Source organism: Mya arenaria, chromosome 5 (assembly GCF_026914265.1).
Source record: "Mya arenaria isolate MELC-2E11 chromosome 5, ASM2691426v1".
In the NCBI taxonomy this organism is placed as follows: Eukaryota; Metazoa; Mollusca; class Bivalvia; order Myida; family Myidae; genus Mya; species Mya arenaria.
In genome coordinates, this window is record NC_069126.1 from 66,920,681 (window position 1) to 66,942,077 (window position 21,397).

Genomic DNA, 21,397 nt, shown 5'->3' on the forward strand with positions numbered 1-21,397 from the left:
TATACTAGTTTGGTTTTCATTATTTGGTATGTAGAAATTTCATTATTTGAGCTTATGTTTCAACTTCAGTTCAATTGTTGCTAAAGGATATGTTTTTTGAGCTTAAATTAATAAACCAATGTTAATTCCGTAAAGGTCGTGATAAGTTCGTACAATTTAATATTATGTGTCTTTCAAAAATCCACTTAAAACTTATTTGTCAAATGTTATTTTAATATAGGATTTTCGTTAATGATTCGACTGCTATTTGACTCCTTGTATTTTCCATTGTATTTAACAAATAAAATCTGTATCATTTCGTAGGAAGGAGCCACCAATCCAACTGTGATCGAAAACGAGACTTTGACTCTAACATGCAACAGTACCAACGGCAACGACTCATTTTTTGCCTGGCTTCGTGAAAACAGTGAAGTAGGCGTTTTTAATATAAACAAAGACGATACATGTACCTCTATCTAGCCGTCTGGTACTCCAAATATAAATCTTTATTAACATGAGTGCCGGAATAGATCTTTGTTTACTTTGACCATAAAACGTGTGATCAGTTTAAACCACGGCGATGAATGGGAATGCTACGCTTAAAAGGCATATAGCAATACGGTCAATATCAGTGTAACAGGTCAGCTGTAATTTTCATTATTTACTATATAAACTTTCATGCAAAACAACAACAACGTCCTTACAATAACACGGTTTTCAATCAATTGTGTTATGTTTGATTTCATTTGTTTACAGGATTATTTATTTACATGTGAATCGAAAAGTTTGACTTTTTCGTTTCCGATCCATAAAGTTAGATATTTTCTTTTTATCAAATATAAGTATATATACATCTTGATATCAAATTCACTTTGGATCATCTGAGGACATTCACATTTCTCATAAGATCATTAATGCTACGGAAAACTATCAAAGGATTAAAACAAAGGTGTCACAGTGAAGTTTTATAGAAACACAAACTTGAACTGAAGGCGGTTTTGACATGTATACTATTCAATGATAGGGAAATTAATACTCTTGAATTGAACAAAGTTGACACAAACACCTTTACGAAAGACCGTTCTTTTTAACCTCTTGTATTTCCCGATTTTGAAAACATTTTTCGAATCGATATGTTTACCATTTAATCACGTCGATCATTAATAGACAAAAGAAATAAATGAACCCGACGGCAGAAGGTCAAATTGAAAAAAGGTATATTGTATAAAAACTAAGCAAACATTTGTCTATATATCTCCCTGTTTACAGTCGTTATAATTACTCATCATATTTCTCATATTTTTCAGTCCCCCCTTCGGATATTAAAATAACAAAGCCGTCGTCGTCTATTGCATCGTTTGTGAAAACAAAATATTTACATTTACTTGCACGGTTACTCGCACGATTCCTGAGGCCGATGTGGCATGGTTTTACAGCAATCGAACAATAGACGACACTGCAATTCATCAGTCTGTCAGCACTATTTCCCAGTTATACCCGGACAAAACGTTTGCCACGACATCTATGCTGTCACTTTTTGGTGACAAGTTCAATGAGAGAAGGGATCATATACTGCACAGCCAATGCAGGTGATGGATCTACTGTGTTTAAGTCCAGAATGGTTACGTTGGACATCTGGTGTAAGTGCAACCTACTGTTTACCATACTGATAGGAAAGTTTAAGATACATCTTGTCAAATACATTGGAAGTGATATTTAACTTACAGTTCTAATAGTTTGCCAATAATTACATAAAGCTACTTCTAACACATACTAACAATGTATAAACATTTCAGAATCGTATGGGTTCGTTAATGATACTTGGATCATTTTGTCAAGCAATATGATACAGAAACGCGGATATTTTGCTAGAATTTATGAAATTTGTTATAATATTATCAAGGTCCACTCTTATGGGTTTCTGACAATTTAAAAAATAGTATGTTTTCGTCAATTTCTACTGAAGAAATTCAAGAATGATATCTTCAGTTCAACTGATTCTGATATTTTTGACAACCGAATCATTGTGTCTAGCAGTAAAGTGTATCATGTATATTCAGTAAAGTATCAAACAGAATTGTATAGTTCCTTTAACTTTATTTTTTTCTTTGTTTCTCAAATTATTTCAGCTTAAATTGGATAATATGTGTCATGGATAAGATGATTAGATTTTTCCAGTGTTTTTGCTTAATAGTTTAAAAGCTTGTGAAATATTGGTGATGCTTATACTCAAATCAAACTTAAAGTTGTTATTGTGTTCACTTTTATTATACAAAAGGCGCCCAAATAGAGGCGACCTGTTTATGATGAACTGTTTGACCTTTTCATAGCCAATAGTGCATTTTATGTATATGTTTTATATATATTGTATTGTGTTTTAGACAAGCCAAGAAAATCGCCTTACTTTCAAAATAGTGACGAGTTAGTGCGGGTGTCTGGTGCCACTGCAATATTCCGTATGGCCATAGTGGCCTATCCAGTACCAAGTCCTGATGACTTTGTTTGGGAGATGTACACTGAATCCTCATGGACGGTGATAGAAAGCACTCCGGAACGCCAAATACTCGTTATGGATGGTCTTGAAACTTATGTTATCATTTATCGTGTTTCTGATTCGGACTACGGTCTTTATCGAGTTACTGTTTCCAACGAAATTGGAACACTGCATTGGAACTTCAAATTACTACTTCCACGTAATTGATTCAGTTCATCATTTGTATCCTTTACTAATTTGATAAAGTCTTAATAAGTAAAAGGTGGAATTAAGTTAATTAATTTAAAACTTTACGACTTTAATGAAGTATCTAAGTGAGAGGTGGCATTACGTTTATCTATTTAATCCTTTACTACTTTCATAAAGTCTTTAAGTTAGCGGTGACATCACGTTCTTCAACTTTATCATTTGCTACTTTGATAGGGTTGTGAAGTGAGATGTGACTTGTGTTATTTATATGAATTATCGTTGGATACACCCGATACATTACTGCGCTATGCTTTGTTATGTACCGTGGACGATTTGGCTTAGAATATATATAGAATTATCATGAATACATACTGAGGTAGTTTTATTGGTTCCGCTATATGGACCTCGCAGAAAATCTGACTCTCACATATGCAGATACTTATGTTCTCCAGTAGAAAAAAAAGTATTGCACGTTTTTAACCAGCTATGTCAATCGTGCACCTGCAGAGACAACTGAAAATACACGGTTTTTAAAGAGTATTTAATTGTAACGTGCGATTCAATTAAAGAAGAGTTGTCTCCCCTGCCTCATGCATATCAATTTAAACGAGAGTTTGTCAGTCAATTCTCCCACAGTATGTATGAAGTGTTACGGAAGAAAGTACCGTGGTTACAGACGATGATCATGCGTTTGTTATTATCTTCTTTATTTTACAGAGACGCCCACTTCTCCTTTGACATTATGGGTTATCAACAAAACAGGTATACTTTAATATGGAATAGCTTAAACTTGTTTGGCCGATATATATCGCCAGGACTATTAACATCATAAGTAGAGACACAGCCCGGAAAAACGTCAGATGCACATTACTAACTAAATCGTAATGACAATAACGGGATTGCTAAATGCATTGTTACACCAAACATCATGGCGTTCCATTTTAAGCCTACCCGTTTAGTTTCCCGTGCAGCTAGCTTAAGATATACCACATAATCCGTACGGTAATTGGCCATAACAATCATTCAAAGTTTTCTTTAATTGTACTTTGGTAAACGTTCAATTGCACAAAATCTATGTTCTATAAAAATATTTAAGTTTTTTTTCACAGTTCGTCGTGAAACCCCAGTGCCTCGAGAAAAGAGTAAAATCTCTTCTAGGTAAATACTTGCTAATGTGTGCTTTGCGTTCTGTGATTAAATGCAGTCATAAGTAAGACCTAGTTTAATTGTTTAGATGATTTTCCGGGACGCAAAATATGGCATTGCAGCTTTTAAATTGCCTAATGCTTTCAGTGGTAATATTAGTTGGAAATTCATACTGGAGTAGACCTAATTAAAATAAATTTCATGTTTTTAAAAAAAAACCTTTAAACACATTGTTTATAATTCGGTTTCAAAACATTTCAGGTATAACTTGCACCCTGTTGCATCTCATGGTCCACAAGCGAATACTAAATCGACAACAGGTAATGGTAATGCATTTTATGCTTGAAATGGTGCATGGATAACGAGGTGTGGCATAAAGCACATTGGAGTCGCTGGGTTTATCATATAGTAACTTTGCAGTTTAACAACGCATTCGTCTAGAAACTTACCCGAACGCATCTTTGTATTAAACATCTTACACTGTATTGCCGGTAACCGTGTTGTAGATACAGGATACTCAACAATTAATTATTCATCCAATATCTGATAAAGATACATAGTTAAAAAAATGAATCATATTAGCATTCGTGTAGCAGTCAATATCAATGAGAGTTATTAAACGCTCTTTAAATGTGTGTGTATACTAAGTTGAAATGGTACTTATAATCCATACTTTTAAAACACATCTTATTCCTGTTTCAGATAATAATTTGAAGAAAGACGCAAACAACTCTGACTTTTTGGAAATGGATTTCTATGCCAGTAAGATGTATTGCAAAGGCAGCACTTAGTACATTTTGCACGCACGCAGGCGCGCACGCACGCACATACAGCATTTTGTAATAGTTTGAAAATAGTCATACTAACTTTAAGAATTACCATACAAACATAGTCTAGTGTCAGTTATTAACACTTATGTGTATATACAACAAATGAGTCAAGCTATATATAAACGTGAGAGTGGCATTGATATGTCATGTCAGTATAAATATAAAAAAAGAGTAAATGACCTAAATTATTTCATGTTTATTTAGAACAAGTTAAAAGGCCCCCGAAAACAACAGAGGAAGATGCAGAGCGGAAGACTGAAAAAGCTACAGCGCTATCGTATCATACTTAAAATGTGTCATTTACAGCATTGAGATAAGTAAGTAAGTATTGAGATTTGCTGTTATACATAAACATATAAAAAGTACGTACATGTATTTCAAACAGTCTCCTTTTTAACGAGTGAAAAACAAAACTTTGATTCTTAGATATTTAAACAGGACAAATGTATTACATCATGCTGTAAATGACACTAAACAGAAATATTTCCATCAATCTATTTATTGGTTATGCAGTTTTTTATTCGTTTATATGCTCAAATTTCTCCCAAAACGATATGTTATCGTATACCTTCAAATCCTTGCAAATACGACTGTGTTTAAGTTTCTCATAAATTAAGTCAGCTGCTACAAATAAATGAATACAAGTTACTTTTGTTTTATTTCAGACAGTTCAGAGGAAGACGATAGCAACACGAAGACCAGTGACAAAGCATCTTATCTCAATTTTAATGTGGCCTTATGAATAATAAAGACACATGAGTTTCAATAAAAATGTGATAATTACTTCAAATTACTGTTTAAATGTACAGGAAAATTAACTATGCTATTACTTGTTTTGTATATAAGACCATTATGTTCGTTCTTTTGTTGTGCATATACCATTAACTATCATTATATCAACACTGCAGATAATACATGTATCTTTTCATAGAGATCAGACCTACAGCAATGTGTGTACGTATGTGACGTCATACGCTTAAATTAGCCCTGTTGTGGCATTCAGGTTAACAACAAAAAAGAAAGGATAGTATTACAAAACAAAGAAACAAAAATGTGAAGCATTAAATTAAAGAACATTTTAGAAAATATGTGAAAATGGCTATGGTTGCCTGCTTATGAGGCACGAGACCTTACAACAATGAAAACGTCACTTTTTTCTCCACATAACTCGGTTGTCGACGTCACATGCGTTCACTTGAACATGTATATTTTGGTATCCAATCAAATTAACAATCTTTAAAATCAAATAGCGAAGACTTTTCTGGTGATTCTGTTCAGATAAAAAGAACATGGCTTAAGATCGGAATTGTTCACAAAAAGTACTTATCTCTACCGTGTTGTCAACATGGTAGAGATAATTAATTAACAGCAAGTACCTCCAGGAATTATAAAAATGTTTCACAAATTGATCGGAGGGTGTTGTGCATAGTAACTGAATACTCTCAAAATGTATCTGGTTTTATTCTTAAGATCCTTGTGATGTTAGTTGTCATATTATTATTAGTAATGTAGACTTAATCTCGGAGAAGCTTTTTAGGACTTTGTTGCATATCATGCCTAAAATACAACAATGCAAAAATTGGTGGTAGATTTGAAAATACTTAACAAACGTTAAAATCACATGTTCCCCGGCCGTGGCAGTGTCATTCAACTTCGGTCGATATTTTAAGGCATAGGCTAGTGCACCACCTAGATTGATGAGAAAAAATATAATACAAATGTTCAGGATTCGTCATTTCTTTTAAAATATATTTCTGATTGAGGCTCCATGAATATAAAACAGTCCAACTGTTACAATATACCTTTTTCACCTTTATTGTTATACCCGCAAAATGGATATTTGGTAGATCTGATATAAAATTACGACTGACATATATGGACATATACACTACGTGGTCAGCAACAATGAGCACCTTTACCATTTTTCAATGTATCGTTAGTCTCAATCGGAACACTTTGATACTTCTCTTATCTTCTCAAAAACGCAATTGCCTCCACAGGACTCATTTCACATAACATGGTTTACCACTCTTGTACTTAAGTCTGCGTCCTTCATAAGTCAAATTAAAAAAAGTAACTTGACAAATTAATGAACGTTCAGGGACAACTTTATTTAATAAACTCAAAGATACATGAGCATGATTGTAGAAAGATATTCCAAGCAAGCAAGCAGTCAGATAAGAACAATAGCATCAAGTAAAATCTTACAATTTACGTCGAGGAAGCTACTGCGACTGTCATCCCTAAGCGTGCAGTGATTTTCAACCGTACAGTTGTAGTAGCCTTCGTCTGTATCAGATACATTTTCAATGACCAGAAACATACCGTTGGATATTTTAAAACTGTTCACCTCATTCCACGAAATGTTGGTCTTATTTGGATTTCCGGGTGTAGCGTTGCACGAAAATTTCAGTTGTTGATTCACCGCTGTTTTAATCGTCGGCTCCAAACATTTAACATGTTAAGTAGGCAAACTTTATTTGAGGTATATTTTGTTTACAATTATTATGATCATCTTTTATAATAAAATAATGTTTTGGACGAAAATTAAAAAAAATAATTCATATGTTTATTTGAAGTAATACTCTTTAAAGGATCTTTCTTTGCGAACATTAAAGTCAGTAACCAATATAAATGCTTACAGTAAAGTGAACAATGATATAAACGGCTCATTTCTCGTTCCACTATGTCGATTTCCAAAATTTGGCAACATGAGTTGTGTATTGCTAATATAAAGCACCCCTATCTTCAACTTGTACATCAGACATTGACACAATACTGCCTCATCTCGTGTTTCTTATAGGAAAAAAGTCCATCAAAAACAATTCAGTTCTTGGTTCACTTAGCTATTAGAACACAAAGAAATAATAGAAGAAAGGGACAAAGTTCAAGGTGCATTTTCGGAGTTCCCAACTAAACATAGTATACATTAATAAAATCACCACCATATGAATTTCAGACAAACCGAAACAAAGCAATTCACATTGCAAGTTACTAATATTAATAAAAGAAAGAATCTTGAAGTATTTTGTTATGTGAAGTTACCATCGTTAAGCGAATTATATAAAAAGGGGCAACAATAACAAAGGACGTTCACTGTGAAATTTTTCACATCCGACCCTTCCATTTTAAGCGAAGAAAAATAGCTGAAGACGGACTCTGTATTATATCCAGCTTTCCAAGTCACAGTACTAACTGCCCTGTCTGTTATGTTTTTGTTTGATTTACATTGTAGCATATCCAAAAGAGACATGCTTGCGGATTTCCACCCATCACAGAGCATTGCAACAGTTCCGAGTTCGTATCATGAAGTAAGTATTATTTGCCACCTTTCGGTTCATCTAAAATATATTGTGAATATATGTAATTGTTAATGATTACATGCCTAAAAACTCATATATGTATTGCATTACCGGAAAAATATAAGCAATAATACTTTTCTGATAAGGCTTTAGAACAATTTTATAAATAATACCTACATATAACATTCAGAAAAATCTTCCTGCTTGAAATTCCATTATGTTTCTCACAATTAAGCTACAGTACATCGCTTTCATGTATAGCGAAGCTGCCGACTATAATTCCTACATCTTATTGTTAGAATCATGCCTCTTACATGAACATGTAATACGTTGCTGTTGTGAGTTATATCACGCCATTTACAGTAGATAACTTACCTCCACATATCCATTTCGTAGTTATTCGTAGTGGTTGAATCTTGTTAAGGAGTTGGTAGTGCACTTTGACTTGTTTGACTTGTTCACAGAAACAATTCGATACATCTTCCTATTTGGACGAGGTTTTGGTCTTTAGCGTAGCCAAAAACTGCGACATACTTGCCGTCATATGTAAATAATTATACAATTTTTGCAGTCTTTTTTGTGGAGCATATAATTATCTGCGTCAAATTTTCCCGGATGAAAGCAGGTTCGGCAGTATATGTTAAAAAATAAGAATAAAAACTCATCACATTTTTTCTTGTCAGGAGCATAACTCGAAAACGATTGGATTAAATTTAATTAAAATAATTATTTTGTAAAGAACAATGAGTGGAAGTGCATAATACAGAATCCATGAATCGAATGATGCTTCTTACAGAGTTATTGTCCTTGTTCCTTTTTCTTGTACGAAGCATAACTTGAATTTTTTTGGATGTAATTATGGTAAAATACAATGATAGGAAGTGCAGTGTACAATAAACAAAACTCTACTTCACCTAACTATAGAGTTATTGCCCTTTGTTACATTTTCTTAGCAGCCGCGTTACTTCTTAATTACTCCAATATGTTTTTATTAAACAACACACTTTTGGTTAAGCATGATAAGTTGTGATGCAGTGTAAAAAAACAGTTTTGGCCTTTTTTAAAAGTAATATATTGCCATTTCTGTGTCCAGGCGGCATTTGGGGGCATTAGCCTCCGGTGACAGCTCTTTTTTTATTTTGTTAGTGATAAATGATGGGACGAGTGTGAGATCATGGCCATATTAATTAGTTACGGGCCCCAGTAGAATCGTTGTCCGGGTTTACCGACTTTTCCAATGCGTTAATCCAATCATTTATCGTGAAGCTATTTTAATGCATGTGTGTTCTGTTTGTGATATTTGTACGTGTGTATGATGTGTTTGTACGTTCGTGTCTCTTGTTCGGAGTCCATTGTAAGTTTACGTTCCTGGTGATCATTGGTATCAAGTATTAGTGCAATTCTACGTTAAACTCTACAAAAAGTGTTAAACTAAACAATAAAAAATGAGTTAGAGGATATTACTTTTAAAGGAGTTGGCATGGGATCATGAAACATACTTAAGGCACTGGTAAATTTCACGACGAGTATGTGTTAAAAGTGTAAACACAGTCCGTTTAAAGTGTTGCAAGTAGTCAAACGTCCAGAAACAGATTGCCCGCCAGACCGACTGACTTACAGACCGACCGACCGACCGACCGACCGACCGACAATTCAACCGTATGGTGACTCCCTATACCACGTTCGAACTTAATTTGCAGGGATAAAGCCATCTTTAGGTCCAAGTTTGCATATATGTTTAAATTGATGTTATATTTATGTTATTATTTTGAAGATGATTCAAGCGGACAAACCTGACTTAAATTTTCTGTCACATTTTTGACATCTGAGATTTTGAAGCTATCGTTTTCTAACCTTTGTATTCTACATCCCAACATATCCCATTTGATTTCTCATGCCTAAAATTGTTGTTTTTATAAAACAATTGAAATTGCAGGAACTAGCAGCCTTAAATTTAGCCAAGATCTTTTTCAGGCACGAGGATCACGTCGAAATAAATATCAAACAAGACACATAACGCTACAAGTCAACAAATGATTACCAACTATAAAATATCGCCATTTATAAATGCTTGGCAGTAATCACTCACTGGGGTTTGAAACATGTTGTCGAGCGCGCAGCCATGTTGAATATTTAATACCCTAGTCAAAGGTGTGATATTCTCAAGAACACAGCAAGTTGTTGAACAGCCTGAACACCTTAGATATCCAATGTTCAAATAAGACTTTTGTTATTGTTGTCATTATGCCTTTGGCAATATATTTTATGCCTAGTGACCCCTCATAATTTTGGTATCGTTTGAAAGGGCCTTTCTTGCTGATGTGTAAAATAAACGACTGAAACTGCATTACAAATAACGGTAAGAAAGTTTGTAAATGTGTTTATTACTTCAACTAATATTGGCAGCTAAACGATATTTTTAATCTTTCAAAACAGCGTCTTTGCAATATTGTTATCATTTTGATATTTCCATATTATTTCTTTATTTAACCCTAACAATTGATACCAAATAATATAGGACCATCAGGCATTAACATTTAACATTATTGTACATCGGGTACCTTAAATGAACAAAATGTACTGTGGAACTTACGGCGAAGGCGGATGCGTAATCAGAAGCGGTTCAAGTTCAAAAGTTAATCTCAAACAAAGAAAGGTAAACAACTCGTTACCAGTATTATTGTGTTTCTATTAATAGCTGTGTGAGTTGTTTTGTGTTTACTTCCCTTCAGTTAATCAGAAAAAGACACGTCGGCTAAGTGTAAGAAAATCGTCTATATCCCATATTAAAATGCAATGTCAAAACATGCAAGGTCATCTGCATGGCTGTTATAGTTGTACTTATTAGCTAAATCATAGATTATTTTTCATGTATATATTTTCTTTAAAACAATAAATACTAAACATTTTTATAGTAGTACTCGTACTTAAATTTAGAATCGTGCGTTACATGTACATTACTCATTTGTGTTATATTGATTCTTTGATAAAAATACAAATTATAACGATCCAATAACAGCAGCAGCAGCAGCAGCAACAACAACAACAACAACAACAACAACAACAACAACAACAACAACAACAACAACAACAACAACAACAACAACATTCGATGAATAAATACGTTTATCGTAGCGGTAGATGTACGTGACTCAAAAGGCATATTCATAAGCTCGTCTTTCGATATTTTATTCTGATAACAACTTCATGTCCTTGAATATAGATCTGTTATTTGCAAATAATATTTACAATTTACTATCACCAGGTTGATAAGTCAGTAAGTTTACACAGAGCAAGTTGAATAGACAAACAAGTGGAGTATAGTTTAGCTATAACATAAACCCATCATGCAGACTATGTTTGTTTAGATAGACTAAACTTGCAATTTGAACTTATTCCTCTTAATCTATATGCACGGGATTAACCATAGACAAGGTTTTATCAGCTTTTCTTAAGTGATATTTTGATGTGTATATGGTGATACAACGGTGCATGAAATACACCAGAATGCACTTCTGTAAAATAAAAAACGCCAAAAGTTCGTGTGTTTTTTTTTTTTTTTTGGGGGGGGGAGTGAGATCCCCTTAACCCCTTATTTGCATTAACAGTTCTCTTTTTAGTCCATGTTGCTTCTTGATTCCGTATTTGATCGTGCTTTTAAGTTCAATCAATCCATTCTTATAACTACAAAAGTGCAGATTGATGTAGATTCCGTGTTATTTATTATTTAACAATACTGTTACAAATCTTGGAAAGAAATACATCACTGTGGGATGTTCTATTTTGAGATAGTTCCTTTGCTGTTGAATTCACCAAACATGAATACTTTTAATCATTTTGATCCCCAATACTGTGGCAAAAAGCGTTAATATAGAGCGTTTGTTGTCTGAACCTTCTGACGTCATTCTAGTATTAACTGAAACCAGAAACGTGTACATTGGCACAATACTTTCATATGATTAGCTGGATGAAACGATGACCAGTAAGCAAAAGCTTAAACCAAATCTCCACTCTATCTTACGGAAAATTGTATCAAAAGTTTAACTATATCGATCGATAGAAACACAAGAAAGAGTTTATATATTTACCTTCTATTTTATAAAGCTGTGAGGTCCAGGTGATTGGTTCGACAACGTCCCAGTGTTTTATAACAACTTTATATGCAGCAGTAATATACTTTCCTTTCGCTTCGTTGTGTTGAAATGATGTTCGAATTTTAACAGCCGGAGACCCAGCGCAGTTGGCTTTACAATTTTCAGTAATTTGAGTGTAATTTTCAATTGCACCAATATCTATACCGTTCTGAAAAACCCGACACATAAACACATGATGCTTTTAGTTGAGCCTAAGACCACAGTAACTGTCAGTTGTATGTTTATCATTACAAATATTTGTTAATAATTTCGGAAAACAAAGCATAAAACACAACAACAAAAACAACGACCGTGAACCAGAAAAAAGTAGCTTTTAATGGTTGGTTTTAGGCTATTACGCCATGGTTAGAATATACCTTCAGTTATATTCGTTAATATTTTCACCTTTGATAGCTGAAATATTTCAATAAATGCTATGACATTTGACATCTTTAATAAACTTGTACCTGAACTTTAATCCACTGGATAGTGACATAATTCGGAAAGATACAGTTTGTTGTAACAGTTATCGTTCCGCTTGATTCCTGAACTGGTTCGATGGTTTGGAGAAGATCGTCGCTGTTAAAATCTGCAAGCGTCATACTTTATATATTTAGTACTTCGTCCGGCTAGAAACTACATCCAAAAACCAAGTAAGATACAAATTAATGAGATATCTATTTAAAGAATTGGAAAGATATTTTTCCCGAAAATGGAGAATGGACACTTGAGGCTTGGTGTTTGTGCAATCAAATGAATCAATGGCTCAGTTTGAAGAAACTTTGAAGCAATGTCACCAAAATAATAAATTGCCGGGGTGGAAGGTCCTTCATAATAGTCTTTTAATTGTGCAATCGTGTTAAGATATAGGAAATTATCTTTGATTTTATATATTTTAAAGCAGACAAATGTAGTTTATATTTCTACGGGGCTCGTAACTGACCGGGTTTCAAAGTTAAACATTGCGGATCTTGTTTGATAGCCTGCTTATTGACTTATAAAAATAATTGGGACATTTGTGTTCAAAAATCCACAAAAAGCAGACCTGCTATATTGAGGTTTGTATGGTACAAAATAATATACACTTAGTAATTTATCTAAAATGAAATACTTACGTATGACATTTACTTGAACGCTATCCTTGTTTCCCGACTTGTCACTGCAAGTGAAGTTCCCACAGGAATCCATTGATACGTCTGTTATTGTTAAAACAGATGACTTAGAATCATTGTCTGATGAAAACTTGAAAGGAGACGAGGGTAACGTGTAGCAGCTCGGTGACAGTACTAAACAGGTTGACTGAAATTCACCGTCCTTCAACCAAGATACATTTTCTGTCCCAGTCGTAGAACATGTTAATTTAAATAACTCAGATGTGCGGGGTATCGTTGAGGATGTAGTTAATCTAACTTCAGCTGAAACAGGTAATATATAATTGTTAAAATGTAAGGTTATATACCTATGTACCTGTTTCAAACGATGTCATTGAAATTTTTAGTTCTAGCTTCACACAGCTAGTGCAGAAAATATGTCTTAACATTTTGATGCACACATTTATATGCGGTTAAATCATTTTATAAGGTTGCCTAATGTCTATAACGGGAATTTGTCCGATCGTGAGTGGATGGTTCATTGCGATAAATAAATGTTAAAGTTTTGCTCTATATGCTAATGCAAGAACACACATTTGTTATTTTTGCTATTTAACGCGCTGGGTATTGTTTTAGTCGGAGTTTTATTTTCTGGTTCACTGTATCTATGTATATGACCTTGACATGTTAACTCAGTTAGTAGCATACCTTTCGCATTTTCTTATCGCCTGGTTCACTTTATAATAAATAACTCAAGTTGTGACATTAACAAAAACTGGTGCAAGACAGAGACACTGGAAATTGAACTGAACACATTTTACTACAGTCAAACCTGTATTAAGTGGCCACCTTTGGGAAAAGGTAACAAAAATGTACAACATCAAAAGAGATACACAATTATATATGTGTTCACTCTTTTTAAAAAAAAGGCATTCTCTCATAGAATATATTCATTGAAAAGTGGTCAATGTTCTAAACAAAAATCACTCTTCAGCAAAAAATGTAATTTAGTACAACGCAATGTTTTAGATCAATTACTCAAGAATTGTTCTCCTCTAGAATGATTTTCATTGGAATATTGATAAAGGGGTTTTAATAAGACATACTTGCGATTTAATTGAAAGTAAGTTGAGGTGTGATGTTGGCGCCAAAACACTATTTTGTGTACAATCAAAATGGACAATTGCGTCGCTATTTATATGACTTTTTAATATAAATACCCCAGACATACGCTTAATGTTATTATTTCTGGTAATTCAAACTTTCAATTGACCAGCTATTCAGGCTATCGTTTTGTTCAAATATTGCTTCAAAAATATATAATGAAAAACAAAAGCTGAATGTAGCCAAATAAATTTATAGCATTCGAGAGCGCAGCCAAGCCCATCAGCATGATGTCACATGATGGCATAGCCAATTGATATGCCAGATTGGTTGCCTGCATAATAAGACCACTGAAAGGAATATTGTTTAACTAGTTACCAAATGACAATGAGTTAATCAATTGTGAACTTTTAAAATGGTTCTAAGCATACATTTTTGATCAAGAAATTGAATCTCAATTTAAGTGGTTACCGTCTGCGAGATACGCCATCAACATCAGCGTCAATGGTAGAAACATACTAGTAGTACAACCCATGTTCATTTCGATTTTGTTTTACCAATAATGTCCATCTGAAACTAGAAAATGATAGTGTAATAAGTTATGGGGTTGAAACAATTGTGTTTACAAGGCTGACTTGGTATTTTATAACTGAATGAAACAGATGGTTTTATATAAAAAATCAAAATTACAATAGTCAAGTTTATATGGTGACCATGGCTATACAACAAAACAGCCAGCATAATGCCAGACTATAGTGAATGGGACATAAATCGAAAAAAATATGTTGGAAAACAGATTGATTAAATAAAAGGGTTACCCCCTTCCATTCGACGCAGCATTATTAGAAAGGGGTTATTCTTTCATGTCAACATAGTGTAGGATAAGTATCAATAAAGAACTATGCAATGTATTAAGATGAACATATTGTATAATGCAGTGAAAAGTATAATTGTTATCCCTTGTAAATGTAAATATCTGTAAATTATTAGAATGTTTGATTGTGCTTGATTGTGAGATCAGATTTAATATAACTAGATGATGAACTACATGTTTGAAAACAACCTTACATAACCTGTATTAGTTCATGATAATTATTGACAAGATCTGAAAAACTACAAATTATGCTGTACTTGACAAATATTTGAAGATATCATTACCTTATTATGTCCGTCCATTACTTGTGTTTAATTGCATATCTTGTATGTATTGAAAAGTTTAAATCATGGATCATATTGATCTAATTTGACAAATAATGTGCATAATATAATTTCTGAATAAAACTTCTTCTTCTGTATTAATGACATGCACAATCACTGCAGTGAAGTTTTAACAAATCCGCACAGTTGTTAATGAGATTAAGCGCGGATAAATTTACAGGGTGGACGGACGGACGGCAAACGCAAACAAATATTTTTCCTATTGAAGTGGAGGGGATGATAATACTATAATATGTTTATTGATGGAAAAATAAATATTGCTGTATTATACTATATGAGCATTTCCTCATAATTCATTAGTTACCTTTTCAAACACCAGCAACGGAACTCTCTCGGCTTTTATCAACTGATTTGTTTATATTCAGGATTATCGAACTAGAAACCTAGTTAGGCCCCTTAAAAGCTTGTGTTTACCAAAGCGAAAGAGAGACTTGTCGACAAAAATAACGCTTTGTTCTGAAGTATATGCAACTAATCTACACCAATGAATATAAATACTAATTTGTAATCAACTTTTATTCTTATTGAATTTCTAAATTGTGTTTATCTGACATGAATCTAAATGCATGTATATGGTGCCAAAAAGCAATTGAAGTGTCCAATAACGGCATATCAAGAAAAATTCGAATCCAGTTAATGAAATATTTTTTATTTACTTTATATTGAAACAATTTATTTTATTTCAATTCTTCTTACCAAAAATCGTTGTTTTGATTTTTTTTTAGAAAACTGACAGATCTTTGATGACACTATTTGAACAAATTGGACAGCAGGTCAGCATCCAAACAATGAACTGCGACTTAAATTAATTGCACATGGTAATAGACCTAAGCCAAATAGAACCCCGTTTGAATGCTGTAGTTTAAAAGTTACAACATGATCCAATATAATAATTGAATATTGAACTGATTGACTAAGTAATTTGAGAACAGTTTTAATAAGTAAACACTTTGCGTTCAGTATAATGTTTTATAATTGGAAATTCATTTGGGAACATACACGCGTATGATCAATAACATGACAAAAAAACATTTAAAAATAGAATTTTAGTTACTTTTGTTCGTCCATTAATCTTCTTCATATTTTATCTCGTTTGTTTTTTTAAACCTTGGTCGCTTAATGTGTGCTTTTATTTTCAAAGCAACACAAGTCTTAAAACTATTGAAGAACAATTGATGTATTATAATTAATATGAATATATATTGATTTCAAACTTCATTTGAACGGCAATAACACTTTTCATATTAACTTATCTACAAAAATTGTCGTAAAAATACTGAACAATTGAATAGAAAATCTTACATAATTTTAACTTAAAAACATCCTTGATATGTCACAGATTAACTGTCGGTAAGGCAAAAAAGAGTAAACCGCTTATCTTCAAATATTGAAATTATTTAAACGTGGATGTTGAAACCTCAAGTATTCCTGTTTAGCCGGTACTATTAAGGGTGACTTTGCCTTACTTATCACTGATGTCTATGACCAGTTGTTTCAATCTACGGTGACTGATTTGTACTATTTTGCTACATGGCGTTCGAAAATACGACCGGTGGTGGGGCGAAATGCGTCTGGCTGTGCCAAATGCCGTGGCGATGATATGCCAAGTTTCGAACGGAAAATTCGAAAAATGCGTAACTAGAAGGGCAAAGTTGTGCCGAATTCTTACTTTCGTTCCGCCGCTTGGCACATTTTCACAACGCCGTGTGGCGGGTTTTAGCGTTTTCAACGCGACTTACAGTTATACTTTGAAAGGCACAGACGAGCTAACTAGTTAAACAAGTTTTAAATTATTGTAATGGGTATTGTAAGGCTTTTAGTCAACATATTTCCTTTTTCTGCGTAATTATTTATAATTCCTATTTTCATTTTTGTTGCTCGCCAAGACTTATTTAAAATAATTCGGCTTTCTCCAAATGCAGATTAACGTTGCAATATTATGAACGTATTTAAATAAAGTGGTCTTTTAATACGCACGATTTAAACTGCATAACACTTTTTGTGACTATACTTGATTACATCTTAAAAATGAATAATCCCTCTTTTTAAGTTATCCACTATACAGCAAATGTAGATAACTCGTAGCGAATATGACAAGAAGCAATATGTAGGACATATGTTATTACACCTTGTAACTTTTTACGTTTTTTTCTTCTTTTAATTTTGTGAGAATACAGTTATCTGAATAATGATGTGAAACATTATGATAACACGAGAAAAGTGCCGTGACGCCACATTTAATCTTGGAATCTTCTGTATTTTGTATTATAATATTTACACATTTTAAGTAAATTTCGATGGTTGGCATTGGTGGTCAAAATATTTTGTTTTGTAAAAACAAAATTGCAATCGAAACTGCACTAGATTGACTTACTTACTCTACCTTTTTAATGATTAAAGGCAAAACAACAGAAACGTATATATGATAATGCGCTGTCTTTTACGCATACAACCGTTTGATGGACTCGATAAGGCCTGTGATGTTTGCATGCCAATATTGGACTAAAGTTTTACCCTTCGAAAGCAATCATCATCACCTTTATATGTATTCATTCTTTTAAATATTTATTGGCAAAAAAGGGACAAATCAACCAAGGAAATATGTCTGATATATTACAAAATAGACCTGATACACATTGATTTTTAAAACTGGAAAGTCAAAGAAAAATTGTTTTAAAGAACAAAATAGGAAGAGGAATTACATTTTGAATGTCTTTATAGTCATTATGAAACGTTATTGGTTATAATAATAACACAATGACATATACAGAGACAACCTTTGTACCCTACAATTAAACAAAAACCCAGGCACCAGGAAAAACACTAAAAGGATAATGCACATGCATCAAAACATCTTTATCAATAAATGTCATTAATATGGCATGCCTTCAATAGCGTGCCTCCTCTAAAATATGGATCTACCTTATCTTCGACCGTTCAGACCTCGTTGATGTTCTTAACCCGTCATACATGTCTTTTATTTAATACGAATAACTGCATACCAGATTAAACTATATTTAGTCTATTGGAACAGAGTTTCAATTGGCATCCGTCTTAGACTCGACGGAAGCTTTATTGCTGATCGAAGGATGTTTAAGAAGCATGTATTTATACATCGAGGGCATTGGTAAACATTGGGATTCTGTTTAATGCACCAGTCAATTGTAACCACGGCCCCCTAAGGTCCGGGAGTATACCGGGGATAGCCGGGAAAATGGACCATGTTTTTACCATCCCGGTGGCCCCGCAGTGCCGAGTGAATGCGATGGTTTTGTATTCGCGCCAAATATAGCGGGGAATGTGCCTTACTTAGGGTCCCTGGGGTGCGGGGGCATTTTGCGGGGATTTTACCATCAGTTCGTCCCCGCATGGCGGGGGTTTTACCCGGGCTTGGCTAGCCCGAAAGTCCCCGCTATTCCCCGGACCTGGAGGGGCCGTGGTTACACTTGTGCATAACTACCTGCTACATTGATGATGTTCACATATATTGCAAATTTAACTTGAAATGAGGTATATTTAAATAATAAACATTTACTAATGCACATTCAATATTTATTGACATTTAAAATGTCAATATTATTTATAAGATAAACAAATGAGCTGTCGAACTGATATAAAATCGTCTTGAAACTGTAAATCGATTTTTTAAACTTTGGTAGGCATGACACGCTCGGAATAAGTGAACAAATCAAACATGGCACTGCTGGCTATGTAAACTACTGACTAGGCAGTCGGGCTGACCGAAGCGAAGGATATTGTTGTGTCACAAAATTATACATATTACATGTTCTTTTTAACAAGGCCATTCCTGTCGATCACAAATTGAAATCCCTCACTACCTTGAGTGTTTTCGTCACTGTGATATACTTAGAATGTATGTCCGGTTTAAACCGAACAACAAGCCGACGCACCAAGGCTCCTTATTTTGTAAGCAGTTAGCTTCTTGATATGCAATTGTCTGCATGATGCTGAAAATTGGCTTGGATGATAAGATAAAGTAAAACTCTTGTTTTTTCGATTAAATTTATTGCTTTCTTTTTTATTTGAAATGTTGGCATATTCCTCAAGGCATTAAAAATCAGTAATGATGAATGTTTTGACTTCCGAAAATTTCAACGAACATATTTTTAAGAACGATTACAAGAAACAAACAGAACCAAAATTCGCTCAGAGATAATTTGTCAAAAGTTTCATTGAGCTGACAATAAATGATAAATTAGTTACTGAGGGTATAATCATCTTTTATTTAACACATTGGAGGTACTATAAATCTAAGTTTATTAAACTGAATACATCCACTCCAGGTTAATCAGATAACGATTGAGGTTAGTCATCAAGGACTTTTAGATCACAACACACGCTGGGAATTGACATTTAGCAACGCGCAATTCAGGAATCCATGAGGAGAATTCCCGATACATACCGACGGTGACCATGTCAATAATCTAAATACGAGAAATATATATCTGAAAAACTACAACGTGGACAAAAATACTGGGTATCTTTTGTTTAGACGCCAACGTCCCACATAAAATTTTAAAACGGCTCTCAATATGAATATAACACAATAAATCCACACTTAACGTCAACACAATGAGAAACAAACGAACAAAAAAAATAGTGTTTTATTTCCAAATATTGGGATCATTGCCTTCGGCATTGTTATGCACCAGAATGGATACTGTTTTTGATGTAGTTTTGTTTTAGATTTTTTTTTAAATTCTGATAAAGACAAGTAGAAAATGAATTGTTAAGATTTATACAAGTTATTTTTATCCGATGATAAACAAATACGTGCAGTCATTGTGAGTTTCCTGCATTGTGCCACGCCATATTGGATAGTGTTTCTGTAAATTCATTGGCTCCACTATCGTAACGTTAACTATTAGGCAGTAGTTAACCGTGATATTACTAGCATGCGGATACATTGAAACGATATTCGATATAGTAATTGTATGTTGTCCTTTATACCATGGAACAAAAGAGTTTCTTCACACAAGCTCGAATGTTATTTCAAAAATTCAGATAGAGGATGCATTACCTGTCACGTATCTACTTCGATCTCGAAACAAAACAATGAAAATGAGTTGAAACGATACAATTGCTATTGTTCAAAATGCCTTCATGTACTCGTCCTTATCCCTAATTTATTCTCAATTTTATTTGTTGTATATTGAACGCGATTTACATCGTATTTCCAATGATTTAAAGTAAGACAATTGTTTCAAGATCGTGTTTTTCCAAATAATAGAATGCGCTTTGTAGTTCAATTCCATTCAGCCAAATAATTTAGCAATTGATATGGTTAATCATTGAAAACGATTAAACACAAATATTACATATCTATACATGGAAACGGCATTTCCACAATCATAATTACCTACAGGAAAATAATAAATTAATGGTAAATTATTATTCACTTACCTAACAGAATCAAAGTATGCATACAATGTCTATCCTTCAGAAAATATCAATGCAATAACAAGGAAGGAAGCTTAACCTAGTCAGAACGTTCGATGTACATAAGAAAGCATGAGCCGTATCGTTTATTTAAGCCTGTTATACTACCTATAGAATCAATGTCATGCAATAGCAATTAGAATCCGAGTCAAATGCTATGTTTGCTTAACATGGAAAAATTTGGTTCCTCACAATCCATTTTTCTTGATACAATTAAAGCCGTGCTTGCTTTGTTAATGAATATTTATTTTGTTTTTTGTTATTTGTTTATTGTCTTTCGATATTCATTTCAAAAAGGCCTATATTACCAGTTAAAGCGATACATTTATACAGAATTAAACTTGAGCATACAATACAATGTATGACATATTGCTATTGATTTTACTTTACAACCATGGTAGGATAATAGTATTGTAAAAACACCTTAAGTTAAAGCTACCGGCGGAGGATC

General features: G+C 33.5%; 2 protein-coding genes across 3 annotated transcripts; one reads left to right on the forward strand and one right to left on the reverse strand.

Annotated features, from left to right (window-relative positions):
• The first annotated feature begins 303 nt into the window (after positions 1–303).
• LOC128234221 (uncharacterized) lies at positions 304–5,463 on the forward strand. 2 transcript variants are annotated; one of them, XM_052948307.1, is made up of 9 exons: positions 304–411; positions 1,287–1,619; positions 2,361–2,672; positions 3,380–3,424; positions 3,772–3,820; positions 4,070–4,128; positions 4,511–4,570; positions 4,843–4,955; positions 5,304–5,463. In XM_052948307.1, the coding sequence occupies exons 2-8, from the start codon at positions 1,532–1,534 to the stop codon at positions 4,926–4,928; spliced, it is 699 nt and encodes a 232-aa protein (XP_052804267.1). In that variant the 5' UTR covers positions 304–411; positions 1,287–1,531; the 3' UTR covers positions 4,929–4,955; positions 5,304–5,463. The 2 variants fall into 2 exon arrangements, with proteins under 2 accessions (XP_052804267.1, XP_052804268.1); XM_052948308.1 differs by lacking the exon at positions 304–411 and adding an exon at positions 521–619.
• A 5,429-nt stretch (positions 5,464–10,892) lies between these two features.
• LOC128234219 (uncharacterized) lies at positions 10,893–21,010 on the reverse strand. The gene is made up of 6 exons (XM_052948302.1): positions 20,911–21,010; positions 14,740–14,844; positions 13,189–13,488; positions 12,541–12,662; positions 12,029–12,242; positions 10,893–11,856 (listed from the first exon to the last, which is right to left on the reverse strand). Exons 2-6 carry the CDS (start codon positions 14,807–14,809, stop codon positions 11,750–11,752), a joined length of 813 nt encoding a protein of 270 aa, XP_052804262.1. The 5' UTR covers positions 14,810–14,844; positions 20,911–21,010; the 3' UTR covers positions 10,893–11,749.
• Positions 21,011–21,397: the final 387 nt, after the last annotated feature.